Raw genomic sequence first — 20,075 nt, 5'->3', positions numbered from 1 at the left:
TTTTTAGAAGAATTGGAACAGCAAGAAAAGGTTCTTCCTGCTGTCTTTGTTTTTCAATCTCTGTCTCTCCCCAAGGTAATCCAATGCCTTGCTGCCACTTGCAGCCTCAGCATACTGTGAAATGGGAATCAATGACATACTTTCCAAATCAATATGGACGTCCAACACTTGAGGAAAATGGAACCGATTTAGCTTAGAATTACCTATTATTACATCTATGCAACAGTTATTTTGCCATGTAAAGTAACCATATCTGCAAACAAAGTGATTATCATGTCAGTGTTGCAAGTAAATGTATATGTATAAGCACCAGTCTGAATAGAAATATATAGGGACATTTTGTACAAGAACTGAAAACATTAAATAAGCTTTGCATAGGCAGCACAAAAGCCATATTAACCGAGCAAGAGATACAGTACAAAAAATATGACACATCATGGGCACTAGTCACTTTTAGTGACAATATCATCTTAATAGAGTGTGGGAAAATGAGACAAGGCAAGTATCTCATCCCTCTGTAAATAAGTGCAGAGTCAAAACTGATGTATTTTAGTTGTCACTACAATAATAATAATAATAATAATAATAATAATAATAATAATAATAATGAACTTTCCCATTTTAGAAATGATCAAATATGACTGCAAATAAAATATATATCATAAATCAGAAGGCTCATTACAAAGCTTTAGCATTTTGACTCCTCTTTAAAAAAAGAACAAAACAACCATAAGTTGTATTTATGGATCAGAGACCAAATTTAAAAAAAATGCTTTCTTTTGAATATTTAAAAACAAGAAACATGTAGCAAAGGATCCAAATTAATAGTGGTAAAATAAGAAGTTCAGATTTACTTATCTTCTTTGTACGCCAGTAAAAAACACAAAAACAGCAAGAACTGTCGTAAAAATAAGGTACCCCCCCCCTTTGATTTATAATGGATTGGATTGGATTTATATAGCGCTTTTCAAGGCACCCAAAGCGCTTTACAATGCCACTATTCATTCACTCTCGCATTTAGTCTTATATTAATCTTTACAAGAAACATGGTGAGAAGAAAAGAAAAAATCTGTTAACAAATCTCACAAATACATAATAAAAGCAATGATCTATGTATCATGCATTGCCTAAAGATGCTTTGTAATTTATTTAATAAGTATTGAATGTGTCAACATTTTTCTCAGGAAAAACATTTCTAATGGGGCTATTGACATGAAATTTTCACCAGATGTAGGCAGCAATCCAGGTAATCCGCACATACAAAGAAATCAAAACAAATAAGTATTTAAATCAAGTTATGTGTAATAAAGTGGAGTTACGGAGGGAATAAGTATTGAATACATAAAGAAAAGAAGCATCAGGTGGCTGCATGGAGGCTGGGAGGGAAGACATTAAAAACAAGTCAGTCTGAAGCATACATGTGGTGTAAAACGCAAACACACACACCCACACACACTGAGTTTGTATCCAGAAAGGCTAAAAGTAATCCCAACCCTGACCCTTCTCCCATGACTATGTGAATATAGAGAATCAGCTTATAGAAATTATTAGTTGTTTAGCTGCATTCATGAACAATAGCAATGCAACAAGCATAAAAGCATGGATGTGAGTGACACAGCTGCACAAGATGCTGTAGGCCATCTACAGTAAACCAACATAGTCTCTAGTTAATGTGAAAAACCTTTAGATAACTATACCTAGCAGTTTTTCTGTGCGAAGGACAAGGTAAAAGGAACTTTGGCCTTTTTTAAACTCTAGCTTTAGTGCCACAAAAATGAGCAGCATGGAGAAATCCTCTGCTAAAGCTCTGCAGGTCTGAACCAGAGCGTGAGTTTGATTTAAAAAAAACAAAAAAAACAAAAACATAAATGTGAAGCTGGACCATATCTCAAAAGTCAGTTTTTACTTATATGCGACCCAGATCTGTTTTTTTACATTCTTGATTACATGTAAACTGAGTTCAATTTTATAAATATAATGTCAAATCAGAGCCAAAAGTAGCCTAATGCCCTGTGGAAGTTGCTATTTATCAGTTTTTCTTGGGGTAAAATAAATAAATGGTCATAACTCAAATGCAGGTCTGCTTTTATTCACTGCAACCTCAGTCCGAACAGTCAAATCAAAATTCATCACTTCCATGGCCTGAGTGTCTTGCTAAGTCTATCCTGGCATGTCTCTCTAATGGCGATACATCCTGAAATTTTGGAGGAAATCAGTTTCAGTGTAGACAGACATGCCTCAAAACCCTCCTGGCTCTAACTCTGTATCCACATATTTCTGTACAACTGCATGATGACTTTTGCATTTTCTTTGTGTCTTTTTGCATAGTTCACATTTGAATGTGATATTGGACACATTTAAAAAACTCAAAAATCATTTGTGTTCACTTTTTGGTCATTTTCCTTAGTTTAACACATAAATTGGTGACATGCAAAAATCAGACTTACATCATAGTGCCTGGACTTCTTAATGTCCTTGATCGGTGTGATCTGCTCTCCTTTCTTCTGGGAGGGCTTGGTCTCTTTGGAAGTTTGGTTCTCGGGCTCAGTCTTGAGCTTTTCCTCTGATGGTTTTGGCTGTTTCTCGATCTCAGTGGTTGTTACTGGTGTCGTGGATGGTGCTGTAGTCTTGGTCTCAGTTGGCTGTTTGGCAGCTGCGGGTGCAAACGGGCTGCTAACGACACTTCCCGCCTGTGGCTTCTGGCTCTGTGTTTGGGGCTGGCCTGGCTTGGACCCTTGCTGGGTGGTAGGTTTGTGGAGGGGACTTTGCTGACTGATTGGTGTCTGGTGTCGAGGCGAGCCCGTGGGTTGGTGCTTGGGAGACGGATGAGGAACAGGAAGTGGAGGCTCATCAAGACCTTCTCCAGACATCAGCCGCTGCGTCTGGCAGTTGAGACATAACCACTCTTTTTTCTGAAACAGAGAGAAGACAAAAAGACAAACATGTAATTTGTTTTGCGTGTAATTGTGATACAACCTTAGCCTTACTGCACCAAAGATCGCTTTATGTGGATTAACTAATATTGTTTCACGTTCATAACCTGGTTAATATTCTTAACTTTCAACTCAGCATTCACTTAAATAGCAAACTACAGCAACAGCCTCACACACACATACACTCACGTACTGTGTACACTGAAAATCTTATTTCCAGACAGAGCTGTCAGAGGTGTAGCGGGCTAAGCTGAGCTGATGCACGTTCTAAAAGGCCAAGTCGCTCTAACAGCTACTCCCTGTTTCATCAGATCAACTCTACTCGATTTCACACACTGTGAGCCTGAGTGGCAAAAAATGAAAGACTTTAGTGCACAACAGTGTACTTAATCTAGCTTGTAATTTGGTCTTCTTCATTCTGACAAAGCCAAACTAGTAGCATACAAATATATTAAAAAAAATTCACAATATCATAAACATTACTCCAGAGACGCAACATTTTATTAGAAACCCATCATCTTTCAAGATAATATGACAAAGAGGTATTTACAAATTTGCTTGCTGCAACAGTTTTTCATTTATCCACCTGGTGAATATTAGTTTGTTATTCCCTTCTTCTTAGTAGTGAAGTACAGTAGTGCAAATGTTGGTATTGTAAGTAAATACAAAAACTGTTTTGTCAATGCCAATACAGATGCTGATACTATAAAGGCAGCTTAAATAGGAGAGAGCAGTGTGTCATGATTTATGAGACGAATTATCATCAATTTGTAAATGCTGAACACATTTTAATGACCACTAAATCACTATGATTTTTAATTTCACATTAATTATTTAATAAAACAAAACACCTTTCATCTTATTCTGTGTTTTAAAACTGGAGTTTTTGGAGACCCGAAATGTAAATGTACCTGTCTAAAGCACTTTGGGTCAACTTCTGTTGTTTAAATGCAGTGTTGGGGAGTAACGGAATACATGTACCACCGTTACGTATTTAAAATACAAAATATGAGTAACCGTATTCCATTACAGTTACAGTTTAAAAAGGTGGTATTCTGAATACAGTTACTTTGCTGAAATAAAGGGATTGCACAGCGGTCTTTTCCTGTTTCATATGTTAGGCTATGCTCTCTCTATTTTTGGTAATTCCGTGCCGGTGAAAACCCAAACAAAACACGCATTAAGAGGCTGAAATGCCTGTGTCTCAATCTCACGTCTCATAATGATGTGAAGAAATATATTTTTTAAATTATTTAATATGAAGGCAATAGGCAGAGTGTTACAGGAATAGCCCTAAAGAATGTAGCCTCATGGGCAGTGTAGTCCGTGCTGCAGGGAGAATAGACTGCCATACCCGTTATGTGTCTGTGTGAGTCTATCAACTGCAAAGGATTTTATCTGCCTCTTTAGCTTCTACATAAATAAAATGTACTCATGTAGCACTTTTTATAGACAGAAGAATCACAAAGTGTCAGGGGCTGGGTCTGTGACGTTTTGAGGCTATTTTGTATTTTAGATTTTCTTATGTTAAGTTTGTGATAATAGGTTCTTGTGTTATTAATAGTTAGGATTTAGTTAAGTTTTATTCTGGTTTTTGTTTCATCTTTGTCTCCTTGTTTATGTGTCATGTTTCCTGTCCAGTGTGTCATGTGTTTCATGTCTGTGTTGTGTCCACGTTGTCAAGCTCGTGTGTCATGTCTACATCTCTCCATGTTTCCTGTTTTATTGTGAAGAGTCCAGTGTTAGAGTCTAGTTAAGTCTCCTTCTGTTCTTTGTCGGGTCGCCTGTTTATCTTCACGTCATGTCTCGTCAGTCCACAGAGTTTTTGCTACTACTCAGGTTCAGGTTCATGTTCATGTTCAGACTTTTTTCACATTTATGTTTGCATGTTCCTCTTCAGTTCCATGTTCATGCCTTATGTCTTTGTTTTCATAGTTTAGTTTTCCCAGTTTAGGTTTTAGTTTAGTTCTTGCCCCTATTCGCCTTGCCTTGTTTTTTTCTCACGTTTTTTCAGTCAAATAAACGACTAGCTTTTTTTAAAACCTTAGTTTGTTTCTCCCGTGTCTGCTTTTGTGTCTGTTCCATAAATACACCGGCGTGCTTCATAGTGTAACAGAAGAAACAAACGTATAACATCAGATCAATATGAAACACAATAGAATGCAACATACAACACAAAGAAGTAGCGCTAAGTGGTGTTGTAGTGTCGTGCGGCCTATTGCTAACTGCTCCAATTAGCTAGTTGCTAATGGTGAATTCTACCCCATGAGCATTCAGAGGGTTTTTTCTTAGAGTTTTTTCTGTAAAATTAACAGTCATCAGTGGCAAGAAATGATGAGGGTGACTAAAAACAATAAATTATCTACCTGTACAACACATAAATGAGGTGTAACACATTATAAAGTGTTTTGTCCTATGCTAACACTGACTAATAGAGTTAGCAGCACAGCAATACTACAGGAGTGAGGTCTAAGGCATAAAACTGAGAAGAGGGTTAGTTTTAAATTTACAGTTGCATTTCAACATAATATATAATACTTATGCATTATGTATTTTTGATGATCTCTCCAGTATCTAGCTCACCACCCACCAACGCCACCAGCACCTTCTGTTTATTCTGTGCCAGTGTGTCTGTTTCTGTCCATGACAGCTAATGGAGTTTGGGGCTGAAGAGCAGCTGTATTACTCATGTAATGAATAATTGACAGAAGCAGTTGTTCCTCTTCAACACTTATCTATCATCTCTATTCTTATTCACCTCCATCGAGTCCTTTCTCTTTCTCTACACCAAACTCACCAAATCTCTTTCTACAGAAACTCCATTCTCTGGCTCATTCTGCCTTTAATAGGTCTCTCCCGCTCTCAAGCCTCCTGTATTTGCTCCATCCCCTGTCTTTTTCTGAATCCTTTTGGGAGTTTATCTGCGATTAGATGTCACACAAAAGACTCCATCTCCCTTAGATTTGGGCCGAGCAGTGAGCACTATAATTGGCACAGGATTCACAACATTAATAAATATAGTAATATAAGCTGATCCGACAGTTTTGAAAATGCTAGCCTCCAGTTATCATGACCAGCTAATTAAAGTAAGAAAAACAATTAAATGGTAGAGGAACTAGAAGCTGAACAGACAACAGGTTACATCCAAGTGTTTGTTTTTCTTTTTTCTTTTTAATCATTTATCTTTTGCCATTTGTCACCAAAACTTCTTTTACAATATAAAATTCACAGAAAAACTCACATTTCAACATTTAATTTGAAATGACTGAATACAGTTTTTCTCAAATGTTAAAACACAAAAGCCAATCCTGTAACCCAAATGACCAGTAGTCTAAACACATTTACTAAATGTAGCCACCATATTCCAGTACCATAAACACATGTCACATGAAGACACAATTCACAAAACACAACCCTCTGTACTCATAAATCTAAACACATTTTTCCTTGCTAAAACACATGTTGCAAAACAACTCTGCTCATATTCTCAAATGAAAGCCCATGTGATGCAAAATGCTTGCCACAGTCACCAATCTTTGAACACAGGGAACACACCTGGCGTCAGTCACTACACACAACGACTCAAAATTGAAGACACCTGTTGCTAATGATGTGACCCCACCTATAAAAGCATAGTTTGGTGAAGATGCCAAACAATCACAATGGATGAAGGCATTCGAGCGTGCGGAAGGAGAAGAGCTGCAGGCCAAAGAGGAAGAGGGGTTGAGATCAGAGGAGGAAGAGGTGAAGGCCTAAGAAGAAGAGGTGTTCGGAGTAGAGGAGGAAGAGAAGGAGGCCAACAAGAGAGAGGAGAAGGTCCAGGTGGGAGAAGAAGACAACCTCGCACCATCATAACAGATGATATGCGAGCAACAGTAATTGATCATGTCATTGGCCATGGCATGACAATGGCTGAAGCGGGACGAAGAGTACATCCAAACCTGAGTAGGTTCACCGTGGCCACCATTATCAAGGCATTTAGACAACACAATAGGTATAGTACGCTATTGCTTTCTTTGTCACACTACAGTTTTACAGGCCTGTGAAAGTGGTCTGTTACTTTACATGTAGTTTTACATATAAATCAGTCAATTGACAACACATGTTTCTTTCTTTAGAGCTGAAAGGATGCCACATAGAGGTGGGAGGGTTGCCATATTCACAGCGGCACAAGAAACCCTCATTGCAGATATGGTCCGTGAGAACAACTGCATTAGACTCCGAGAGATCAGAGACAAAGTCATTGCAGATAATGTAAACTTTGAGAACATTGATGCTGTCAGCGTGTCCACAATAGACCGAGTTCTCCGGCGCCAACAGATGAGGATGAAACAGGTCTACAGGGTTCCCTTTGAGCGCAACTCTGCGCGACACATAGAACAACGTTACGAGTATGTGCAAGTACGTATACATCCATGTCCACAGTACAGTTAGTGGACATACTGTGTTGCTTAGTGGCCTACATTACTTCTGGACAATACTGTGCTACCTGATTGACCGTTCTGAACACCTGTACGCTTTTCCATGTTCACAGAGGATAATGCAGTTGGACGCGATGGCCAGACCCCATGAGTACCTCTTCCTGGATGAGGCTGGCTTCAACCTCCAGAAACGAAGGCGAAGAGGCCGTAACATCATTGGCCAAAGAGCCATCACTGAGGTTCCTGGCCAACGGGGGGGTAATATTACTCTTTGTGCAGCTATGGGTACGGAGGGGCTTGTCCACCGGCATGCTGTCCTTGGGTCTTACAACACCCAACGTCTCCTCACCTTCCTAGAGGAGCTAAAAGACATCCTCCTGGACCGTCAACAACACAATCCTAGGCTAGCACATCACATGTATGTGATCATTTGGGACAACGTCCGCTTCCACAAAACACACCAAATCAGAGAGTGGTTCACCACCAACAGTGACCACTTTTTAAACGTCTGTCTGCCACCCTACTCCCCTTTCCTGAACCCTATAGAGGAGTTCTTCTCATCATGGAGATGGAAGGTGTATGACAGACAGCCATACACAAGAGAGAACCTCGTACGGGCAATGGAGCTGGCCTGTGCTGACATCCCAGTGGAGGCCTTCCAGGGATGGATTCGCCATTCCAGGGCGTTTTTCCCGCGGTGCCTAGCAAGGGACAATATAGCCTGTGATGTGGATGAGGTGATGTGGCCCAATGCAGCTCGGCGACATGATGCCGCACAGTGACTGTGTGTAATACTGTAAAAAGACCGTGTAGACAATAAAAAAGACTTCACACCCTGATCATGTTTCCGAGAGTACTGTTGTGTGCGATAGATTCTGTTTTTGCATTGAGTTGTGTTACAGTAGTGTACGTACATGCAGGATGTTTTTATAGATTTATAGTCTTCATGTGAAACTCACAAATCTAAATGCCTAATCCTCTGCAGGGTTCTATGACGATCCGTTACTGTACAGTTTATAAAAATATGCATTGGCAGTTATGAACCAAAGAACCTTCTCACAAATTGAGCATTGTGTTTTCAATTGTTTTGCTGTAGTGTGTAATGCTGTGTATAGTGTTTACAGTTTTGACAGCTTCGAGCTGCTCTCTTGGTGTGGGAGTTTGAGTTTTGCAGTGGGAAGGTGTGGTTGTGTTTATGTAGCTTTAGAGAAGGGTGTTGTGTTTGGACATTGGGGGACCTGGTGGTAACGTTTGTGACATGTGTTTTAGCATTTGAGAAAAACTGTAATGCAGCTTAGGATACGTGAAATCTTAATATTAAAAAAATTTGGATCAGTCATTTAAAAATGAGGGGAAAAAAAGATCAAAAAAGTATGTGTGCTCAATGAAACCTAAAATTTAAATTCATTTGAATATCCTATTCCCACCAACATGGCTTCTGCATAAAAAAAAAAAAAGAAACTACGGAGCCCCGCAGGGGACATGGGAGAAAAAAAAAATTAAGACGGACTTTTGCGAGATCTCGCAAAACAAACTCGGGATCTCGCAAAACTTTTGCGAGCTCTCGCAAAACAAACTCGGGATCTCGCAAAACTTTTGCGAGCTCTCGCAAAACAAACTCGGGATCTCGCAAAACTTTTGCGAGCTCTCGCAAAACAAACTCGGGATCTCGCAAAAGTTTTGCGAGATCTCGCAAAACAAACTCGGGATCTCGCAAAACTTTTGCGAGATCTCGCAAAAGTTTTAGCCACATTCTTCGGACGCCGGCTCGAAGCCGACCGGGAGGTCGAGGCACGATGTGCCGGGAAAGCGGTGTTCCTCCTGGCTGTAGTAGGTCTCGAATGCGGCTAAAACTTTTGCAAGATCTCGCAAAAGTTTTGTGAGATCCTGAGTTTGTTTTGCGAGATCCCGAGTTTGTTTTGCGAGATCTCACAAAAGTCCGTCTTAATTTTTTTTTTCTCCCATGTCCCCTCCGGGGCTCCGTAAGAAACAGATTATCAGAAGATGGAAAATCTTTTTGCGCATTAGGGGCTCATAGCATTATAGAAAGAAAATATTTTGAGACGCTGTCACTGGAATATCTTAAATGCCTTCAGCAATTATAACTGAACAAAGTAGCTGATGAGGAAGTTATCTTCTGATTGGCTGCCTCGATGCTAACTGTAACTGAAAATGAGTTTATATCCCAGTGATTATACAGGAGATGTATCACTGTCAAATCTTTAAGCTCAACATAAATGAAGCTTAATTGGGGTTCAGGTTTAAACTCCTGAAGAATACATTCTGAATACAGTACAGTACACCAAATGAATGTAAGCCGATGTAATGCCCTCTGACATGATGGAAACACAACTCTGTGTGTGTACATCCCCTGAAGCACCACATTGTACTGTAGGTTCTGAAATGGTTGAATCATTTTTCAACCCTAAAGTGAACTCATTCCCTCCTTTTCTCAGAGAGAGTATATTCAAGATGACATTACAGGGAAGTTTGTGTGTGTGTGTTTTCCCAGTGGTGCCCACTTAGCCTACATAGCACAAACAATCTGGCCTTTTCTACTCCTGTCAATAACACTCACTAAAATGCTCCATCAGTGCTAATTCATGCCGCAGAGCACTGCTGTTTTCTTTTCATGTGCCGGTGTCATTCTGCAGCACATTCTGAATCTTCTCTTTCTCTTTCAGAATGTCTGTCCTTTTACAGCATGTTGAGCATAGCTGGTTTTGTTTTTGTCCTATACCTTCCAGCTCTTGTCTTTTTTTTTCTTGTCTACCTTTCTGCTCTTTTTCAGTCTATTTGCTATTTTCAGTTACTCCATCTATTTTGCACTTAATAATAGGGAAAGAAATGGATTTGCCTTTTATTCATACCCACCTGTCACAAGCAGCATTTCCCTGCCACTGGATTTTATTCTGAGAAAATCTGTAGCAGTAACTTACTATTGCTTTTACTTTGTCTTATCCAAATAGAGGTCTAGCAATTGCACCTTCATGATGGAGAGTAACAGTACTGTCCAAAACTCTCAGGCTTACACTCATTTCTAAATAGGTGCAGCTATTTATTGAAACACGTACAAACATACATTTAAAGTAAGACTTGGTGTAATTCAAACGAGCTTGTAACTCAATATTTGGTATGACCGCCTTCATTCTTCCAACACAGCCTGAATTCTTTTAGGCAACTTCTTTGTCATTTCTCTAAGTAGTCTTCAGTTCTCAGGCTTCTTGAAGGACATTCAAAGCTCTTCTCCGGATGCCTTTTATTCTGTTCGCTGTCAAGATGCTCCCACACCGCTTTAATAACACTGAAATTTGGATCTCCATGAAACTGATTTTCAGTCCAGTTCTTGTTTCCCTTCTATAAAAATGTCATCTTGACAGCCATCCTTCCATTCAGTCCGTTGGGTTTGGTGCTAGTTTTTATGCTTGAACAAGTCATAGGTCAGTGAGTAATTCGACTGCAGGAATTTTCTCTGTAATCTTTTACAGGCTTCAACTTATAATCCTTAAAGTGACTGCTATTGTAATTTGGCTCTGTATATATAAAATTGATTTGAAAATTGGAAAAAAAACGACAGGTACAAGGACTGGACTGAAAATGAGTAAAAGAGCAGCCTATGTCCAAAGAAAAACTTTGAAAGACATTCAAGAAAAGCTGGAGAAATATTATCCAAAGGCACTTTAAAAATGACAAGAATGTCTGTTTCCTTGGAAGAAAAAATTTTTAAAAATGAGATGTGGGTCAAGATTTTTGCACAGGACTGTATTTATCTCTGACTCTGGCCAAAGCTGCATCATCTATAGGCATGATTTTCTGTCGCTCCTTTCTCCACTACATAGTACTGCTACTATATGTCTGTGTGGACTATTACATTTACATGGCTGGTTCAAGGCTAGTCTTGCTATTCATAACCAAACTTTGCATATATTGTAAAATAATGAGTTACGAAAAATTGCCACATCTTTTATTCCACAGCTACAAAATATGACTAAAGGCATTTGATGAATTCTGTTATGAGCTGTGATTTAATATAATACACTGGTTACACTAGCAACACACTTACTGGTCACGGAATTGGGTTTGTACAGAAGACATCGATGTCAAATATCTCTATATCTACCGAGTGCGATTAGTTTATTGTTACAAAGACATCCCAACCTTCAGAAGCACTTCTGTCAGTTTTTTTTAGTCAGTTTCATGATTTTCCTTTTCCTGTTTTACTTCTCCCACATTTGCACCTGAAGTTTCTATTTTTCTCTTTTCACCACACAGTCATTAAACTTGTATCTTCTCCTTCCTCTCTCCTCTCTGCCTGTCACCCTCTGTCTCTGCTTCTCTCCCTCCAACAGAGCAAGGGCTATTTTTACCCAGAATGCCATTGTTCTGCTCGAGCGCACACTTCCTTAGCACAGGCTTCCGCTTTAGGCAGCACTCTACTGCGGCACACATACACTCATATCCTCACAGAAGCACAAATGCACGCATGTAGACACGCAGCTCACATCAATGCAAAATGGAGGAGGCCTCTGTAGCTGAAGGCTTACCAGAAAGAGAGAGGGATGACAAGCAGAAGGAGGAAGAAAAGGAAAAGAAGGGAAGCAGAGAAGCTCATAGGGCTGGAGGGGTGAGGAAAACGGGAGAGTGACACAACATGTGCACATATACTGTAATTCAGCTCAGCCTTTAGTCATGTGGTTCCCTGCTGAGTCTGATGCAACTGGCTTCAGTTTGTGGCAGAGGAGTACAACAATGTGTTTGGGTGTTTCCGCCCCATCAAATCCCTCATCACCCCAAAAAATAAAGAGATAAAAAGATTAAAGAGATCAAATAAATAAAAAAAATCACAATTACAATGAAGATGGTCGAAATGAAATTCCAATTTTGGAATAAGAACAACAATAAAAAGAGCTTTTTTGCAAAGTTGAATCACTCCCATCACACCATAGATGCCACTGCTATGTCTGGCCTGGTCTCATATTTGTGGACAGTCAGCTGACCAGTGATGCTATATATTCCATACTCATCATGACATAGGAAGAGCATAGTACTTCATCCAAATACATGAGCCACATGATGTATCCACCTCTTCTTCATGAACATCATCTTGAAGTACTCACTGTTCAATAAGGGAGCATGCTGAAGCAACACAGCTTAACCTCAGGTCAGACTCTCCGATGAGCAGCAGAGACAGGTTATGATTGACAGCTGACTGGACCTTTCAGTTGACTTGCAAAGTAGCGTCAGAACCTGCTGAGCTATGGAAGTACTTCCTTGCTCACTTTATCCTTACAAATCAAACACAACATAACTCAGCTATCAACACTCTATTTTCTTTGAGAATATAAACATCTTAAATTCTGCCCCCCCCCCCCCCCCCCCCCCCCCCGGTGTTTGGACCTAATTTTTGTACACACCAAGTAAGACTGGGCAATATATTGCGTTTTTAAATATATCGATATATTTTTATACGAGATATGAGATGTGACAATATCGTTTATATCGATATAGTCTATGTTACGTTATAATTATACTTGTGGAGCTGCTAGTTTGCCTCTCTTTCGTCCACTTTTGTCTCTACGCTGCGTTACTCTGCCTCGCCTCTCTCCTTCACTGAACACAACTCCCCCTCCCCCATCGCTTCACCTGCAGGCAACGACAAGAGGGACACGGCAGCTATCAAAGAGGAGCTGGTCGGTAAAAAGAAAACATTTGGATATTACTATTCAACTGCTGGTAGAGGTAATCTTTTTAAAATGACATTAACACCATAACTGCATTAATACGGCAAATCTCTGTTAATGAGTTACCGCGTATCGCCCCGTGCGTGGGGCTCGACGGCGTCAACGCGTTGACACAACGGCCTAAAATCCTTTCATTTTCTCAAAAATCGACAGTGCGCCTTATGTTTGAATTCTGGTTGTGCTTACTGACCATGACCTGACCACGGCAGGCAGCAATCTGTCAAAAAATGTTTTAGTACGACTTTGATAAGCTACGAAACCGCACCGCTTGATGGTTGTCGGAGCATTACAGGATTACGGCCTTAGTCAGGAGCCTCGCGGAGTAATACGTACTGTGCTTCAACGTAATATTACCGGATTGTGTGTGTATAAGGACCACAAATGGCACCTGTTCAGAGACATGGTTACAAAGAGGATTTCAAACTCCAGGCAGCTGCGAAATCTGTCTGTCTTTGTTATTATGCTCAGCATCTTTTAGTTTACATTTTGACTGCACAATTGTGAGCTTTTATTTATGCACAAAAACAACATTGTTTGATTTTATTTATGGAGCATTATTATTTAATAAATGCTGATAATTTATTTCGGAGTAACTTTTTCATGTGCATCTACGCTGTATGTTAATAAAAGTGCCTGTGTGAGATCTGGGACACAATCTCTTTTTGTCCTTACTTTATGGCTTTAAAAAAATATCGAGATACATATCGTATATCGCCATCCAGCTAAAGAATATCGAGATATGAATTTTGGGTCATATCGCCCAGTCCTAACACCAAGTCTTGAACCCCAAAGACACTCTGTAATGATTTTTGGGCAGGTTTCACTACTTGGTGAACAGGTTGCATCACCTCTCTCATTGAGCCTGAGCAGCCTGACTTTTATATGGCAACAAAAAGCTGATTTCACAGGAGCCCTCCCACATAAACATTTTTCCTCCTGCAATTTTCAGAGTAGCTTTCGATTGTCCTCCGTCTCCATTCTAATTCCTCCCTCTGGAGCTCCATCTCCTCTTCAGTTTCTACTTCGTCTCTGAATTTCTTGCTGTTTTCTGCACCTCATCCTTCTCTCCTGTCTGCTGTCCAGCGTTAATATTTCATGTGAACAAGTGCACACACACACACACATACACACAAGGGGAATATGACTGCGAGCAAATAACTGAGAAATAAACAAATAGCCAGAAAGTGAAAAACTATGTAATAGCAAACATTATGATCACACATGCACTTGTGGAAATGACAAACACTGTGCACATATTAAACTTAAACTTTCCATTACGTCAGTACTTTTTAGAAGGTGCCTCTTTTTTCTTTTTGTGTCCTCTTGTTAAATTTCAGATTTTGTAAGACTCTCACATAGGTTATTTTGGATAATTCTACAAGTCCCAGAGACTCTGGTTTCATTTAGATTTCCTGTTGTCAAGCCAACAAAGTGAAGTGAATTAAAGTGAAGCGAGCTCAGAAGAGAAAATAGGATGAAATGAGTATGACGCATTGCATCATAAAATTGTTTGGCTGAGACTGATCTAAAAATAATAATAATAGTAATGAAAATCCTTGATTAAAGAAAAATGTCAGTGTGTTTATTTTTATTTTTTTACATTGCTTTTTGGTCGCTTCATACAACATGTACACTAAACATTGGAGCCTCCTGTGAAGTGAAACATGTACGACAAATCAGTCAAATGTAGATCTTTTGTTAGTGTTGGATTGGATTAGGAGAAGAAGAAGCAATATAAGGTGGAGAGGAGGGAGAAGGATAAGTAGAACAAAGTATAGAAAAACATAAAATATGAGAAATTAAGCTTGAGGAGGAGGGAAAGAAGGAAATGAATTAACGGTTGGGGATGAAAAGGAGGAGGAGGAGAAGGAAACAAAAATAAATTAGAGAAGGGAAGGGGGTATGGAGGGGGTGGAGGAAAGGCTCACAGGGAGGACAAACAGGTGGAGGATGAATTATAGGTGCTTTTGTGGTTATGTAACCGAAGCAGGTCTCACTTTCACTTCACACGCATTTTTAAATATTTTCTCATTTTATCATCACAATGGAGCCTCTTTAATTATGTAACCTTATTCTGAGAGGTGACGGAGTGAGTGCATAAGGCTGTGTATGCGTGTGTTTGTGTCCATGCGTATGCATATTGTGTTGCCGTCTCTCTTTCTCCTCCTACCTGTTTTCTGTCTCTGGCCAGCTATTCTCAACAGAGCCAATAAAACTTGAGACGAGGTTGATGTGCCCACCTCGTTCCTCTGCTGCTGCTACATTTTTCATATGATGTCAATTTATAGCTGCCATGATGATGATTGTGAAGTTACCTAAAGCTAGGACTGTAACCACTGTAAACAGAATACAGAGCCTTTAGACAAAATTGGCAGTTTTCATCAGCATCTGGCTGTTTTCAGATTTGTGAGGATTTTTTTGAGGAATTTCTATTATTTAGGCTACCTGAATTAGCCTTACCACAGAGAAGCAGCTATTATAAAGAGTCCTAGAAGCTAAACATATACTGTATCAGGCTTATAGACTGTAAATTTGTAAGCTTTCTGCCTCTGAGCTAAACCTTATGCCCAAATATGCTCCCTTAAGCATTCATTTTCTATTTTCTACAGGCGAAACCCATATCCAGCATTTTCCAGTATTATACGTTTTGTTCACTTGAAGGAGTCATGTATTATTAAATGGAGATTTCAGACTGAAATACAGGCAAAACATTGCATTTGTGGAAAAAATTTTATGATTCATAAAAGGGGATTTTATCATATCACACCAAGATTCTGTCTTACCTGTGCAGGCAAAATCTCTCCAAACCAGACAGCTGAGGCAAGCAGCCTCAGAAGTGAATGAGATCTACTGCTGATATAAAATCATGGCCATTTACACACTTTTGCATTGAGTTTGAGGAGAATTGGTTCATAATGACAGTTGACCATCCTTTGAGTTCTTTCTGGTCATATTGCATCTCCTCATAGTTCGTAGTTCTTTCCTTTTACAGAGCTTTGTGACTTTACAGCAAGGAATATTACCGCCCATAGAAATGAACAGGACCACTCATCCTTGGGCCACTAGGCCCCCAACCACTGTGCAGCTCCAGTACATTGGATAAAGGTTAAGTACCATTTATCCAATTTACCATTTTCAACACCAGTTTCACCTTGTGGTTGTGAAGTTCCTGTCTAGATTCACTCAGACAAGCTGGTGATTTGAACTAGTAACCTGACTGTGACTAGCAGGCTTAGAAGTGGAAGACTTTATGGCTGGCAGATGGACATGATGTGTTTACAGTCTGACCCACAAATTTGTCACAAGAGCTATTTTAAACAGACTCACTGTCTCATTGGGACCGGCTGACACACAGAGATAGGCACACAAATAAACACCAAATGCAAAAGGGAACTCTGTACAGTCTGTGCAGTGTAAGCATGTTTCCCTGCACAAGTTTGTGCACTGTATGCATGTGTGTGTATGTGTGTGCGTGCCTGTGTGTGTGATTGCGTTCGTGTGCACATATATAGAGCCTAGAGGCACTAGAGGATTTTGACTCCTGCAGTAATAGGTTGGCAGGTAGCCAGGAGCAGAGCAGCACAGAGCTACATTGGTTCTGGCTATCTCAGCTCTGGGTCAACACAGAAAATCAAGACGGACAACTAGCTCCAATAACAGTTTGTGTTCTGAGAACAAATAAGCCACCATAAAACTTCTTTAACATATGATACATATTGTATTTCCCCAAATGAATAAAAGTTCAATTAAAAATTGTCTTCACTACATTATGAAATAGATTATCACCATTACACCAAACTATCACTGATTTTTTTTAGCCTTTTTAGTTTATTGTTTTAGTTTTAAGGCATTTTTTGGCAGCTATGTTTTGCAGGCTGGAAGATATATTTCTTTTAAATTAAAGAAAATAAAAATAGAGTTAAAAGAAAAATGAATTCAGAAGAAAGATAAATGAATGTTAAACTGGGCGTGAAACACTGCATGCATTAAGGCTAATTTACACCATGGAGCCTTCCATTACAACACTGTCATAGATTTAATGCTGTCTGTGAAGCTGGATTTGAGAAATAAGTGTTTAAAGATAAGGTTTTTAGCACATGTGTAGTTCCATCTGGAGCCAGTACTGAATGTGACATCTCTGAGTTTGCTAACTAGTGACAGAACTGATACCTCTGTGGTATCACCTGTTAGCTGTGATTTTGGGGCTTGTATAGCACTTTAGAAATGAGGACAGTGTGGAGAAGAGCCTGTTTCAGTCTGTTAATTTTAGCAAAAGCTAACCGATCAATGCAAAATTTGATCACTTTTAAACAAAAGACATGCACATATTATCTTACAAGTAGACTGCTTGCAAGAAGTCATTTTTATCTGGAGTAACATTTTTGATATTGCATTGAAGCTAAATTTTGCAACGTGCTTTCTGTGGACCTGAGTTCTCGTGGCTAATCTGTCTGTCCTTGATATTTATTATTGAGTGACTTGTATATGTTCTGCTATTTCTTAAATCTTAACATATTGTATTGTTAAATAATCTAGTCTGTTTTTGTTACTGTTACTGTACTGGAGTAACTGTAACCTACATAATTTCCCTAGGGATTAATAAAGTATGCTGATTCTGATTAACTCTGATTACAAACATGACTACAGAGACCTAGAAGCTGTAAGTCCTATTTTTTCTTGTTTTCATCATTACAACTGCAACCCAAATTACCTCTTGGGAAAACAAAGTGAACTATTTCAAAGTTTTTTGCCTTGCTGTTTGTACAGAGATTTGAACCTTGTCATCGGTGTTGGGGGCTGCTGGGTATTATTAGGATGGAATTGATCTAGCCTTGGTTTTAGTGTTAGAAAGACTGCAGACTTTGAAGTACTGAATTGTGTACTTTGAAGTGCAGAAGGCAGTCCTCACTTGGACAGGTGTATTATGGGTAGGGGAGATTGCTGGCTCATCCCACAGGGCAAAGAAAAAGACACAATCAGACAGTTGCTAGAAAGGGAGGTGGAGGGAAAAAAAATCTTGAGGAAAATTTAGCTGAGGGCTTAGAGCGAGGAGAGGAGAAGGAAAGTCTTCCACTGTGAAAGCAGTGAGTGAGGCAGAGGGGGAGGGAGGAGGAGGGTTAGAAATGGAAAGTAAGTGGAGGTGGGGGCGGACACGAAAGGAGATGGAGTGTTGCGGGAAGAAAAAAACAAACGCAGACAATAGAGAGAGAGAATGATCGAAAAGAAGTAAATGAGAGTGTGCTCAGGGTAAAGAAAAGGGCAGGAAAATAAGAACCTCGCTCAGCTCTGGTTTCCTCCTGTTTGCTCCGTGACTCACTAGATGGGAAATACAAACGCAGCAGTAACATGAAACTGAATGTCGCTGGTAATAAAACAAAGTGAGATATCTCTTCACTATTTTGTAGTGCAGAGAGTGAATTGTAATTTAATTTGAACACATATAAAATCACTACACAATAAACACAACATTTACAGCCATGTGTAATTTTCCGCTTAAATATCAAATTTTCATTTGAGACAGCTGATTCAGGACTCAGGGTGTTTTAGCATAAGATCAAAGCCTTATTGTAACTTAACATCATACTCATACTGCTTGAGGAATAAACCCAGCATTTGTTAACAGCTTATTTAGTAATGTGCATCTATATACTGCACACTTGCATCACACAGACACAGAGATCACACAAATTGAAATTTTCAGGCACCAAAATGGGAACATATAGACTTCCTGTATGGGTTGTTACATGTAGCTCGTTTAACCACATAGTAGGCCACGTTATTTTTGAGATGACTGCCTTTAAAATGCTCCACAATCCAACAACACCACTAACACCATTGAGAAGTTTAATGCAGTTACTCAAAATACCGTACGTGACCCTAGCAGGGGCTGTAATTGCCTGTTGGCAATCAGCTGTCAGTCAAAATGACCCAAGTTGGAACTTTAGGTCTAAACAAAATTAAAATGGTTAAATTATTAGAAATCCCTTTTCTTGTCTTTTAAATAAAGCTGTAAACCATTTCCTGGAAAGTTTGTATCATGGGAGCTAACTGGGAGTTACTCACGTGTAGGTTCAAGAAACTGCAGTTTCTGGTACTTCCATAGTGGCTATTTTTTTCCAGCTTTGCTGTTTAGGAGTAGCTAATGTGGTCTGAATCATAGTAATTCAACGAGAGGAGAAGGACCAGGCTGCAGGGATCTGATAAGCTAATGTCTGTCCCTAAAGGAAATAACTTTATTTATGTATTTATTTTATTTTTCATTTTTAGTCCTAGTAGTCTTCTGCATGACCCAACACAAGCTAGAAGAGATCACGTGAAGCATTTTTGGACTTTCCACAGCTGTCTCTGGTGCCACAAAAGGCTTTAGACATCTTTTCTTACATATGCCGTTATAATCCTTGTAAGAGCTGTGAAAAACATGTGAAAAAAAATCACAAACGACCCATTGTCTGAATAGTTTAGTAGTTGAAATTTGGTAAAGCAATTTTTTTACTGTGTACTTTTCTTCAAATAAAAGTTTTGAGCCAGTTTTGCTGCTTTTGAAGAATACTTCAAGCTCATCACTGCCCATCAAATTCTTGCAGGAGGAAAAAGGGAAATCACAGAGGCACAAGGAGGGCAGAGGGAGTAATGCACAAAAAAAAAAGGAGAGGAGGAGGGACACAAAGAGTGAAAGAAATGGAAAAAAGAAACCAGAGAGTGAGCAGAGATGCAGGCAAAATGTCAGACTGAAAGATGGAAGCAGCAGGAGGGGATAAGGATATTAGTGAATTAGAAAGAGAGATGAGAGGAGGATGAGGGGTTAGAAGAAGAGAGGGGAAGAGAAGAGAAGAGAAGAGAAAAGAGAGGCAGACTACAGTGAATTAGTTCTGCCTCATCAAACTGGCAGTTCTGGCTTAGAAATGCTTTGGGGCCAGGATTTCTGTGAGGGTGCGTGTGAGTGTGTTAATGGGCTTGTGTGTGTTTTTTCTCCTCTTTTT

General features: G+C 39.5%; 1 protein-coding gene across 7 annotated transcripts in view; it reads right to left on the bottom strand.

Annotated features, from left to right (window-relative positions):
* The window catches only part of bsna (bassoon presynaptic cytomatrix protein a), a 124,932-nt gene that overhangs the window by 38,395 nt on the left and 66,462 nt on the right, over positions 1-20,075 (bottom strand). For all 7 annotated transcript variants that reach the window (XM_084916531.1, XM_084916534.1, XM_084916528.1 and 4 more), the window contains exon 3: positions 2,448-2,912. In XM_084916531.1, the coding sequence (XP_084772657.1) occupies positions 2,448-2,912 (465 nt within the window). The remainder of the gene's footprint in view (positions 1-2,447; positions 2,913-20,075) is intronic.

Source organism: Perissodus microlepis, chromosome 20, assembly GCF_051167445.1.
Source record: "Perissodus microlepis isolate ML-2025 ecotype Zambia chromosome 20, ASM5116744v1, whole genome shotgun sequence".
Lineage (NCBI taxonomy): Eukaryota > Metazoa > Chordata > Actinopteri > Cichliformes > Cichlidae > Perissodus > Perissodus microlepis.
The sequence above is the reverse complement of the archived record's forward strand: the minus strand, read 5'-3'. Positions and strand labels throughout refer to the sequence as shown.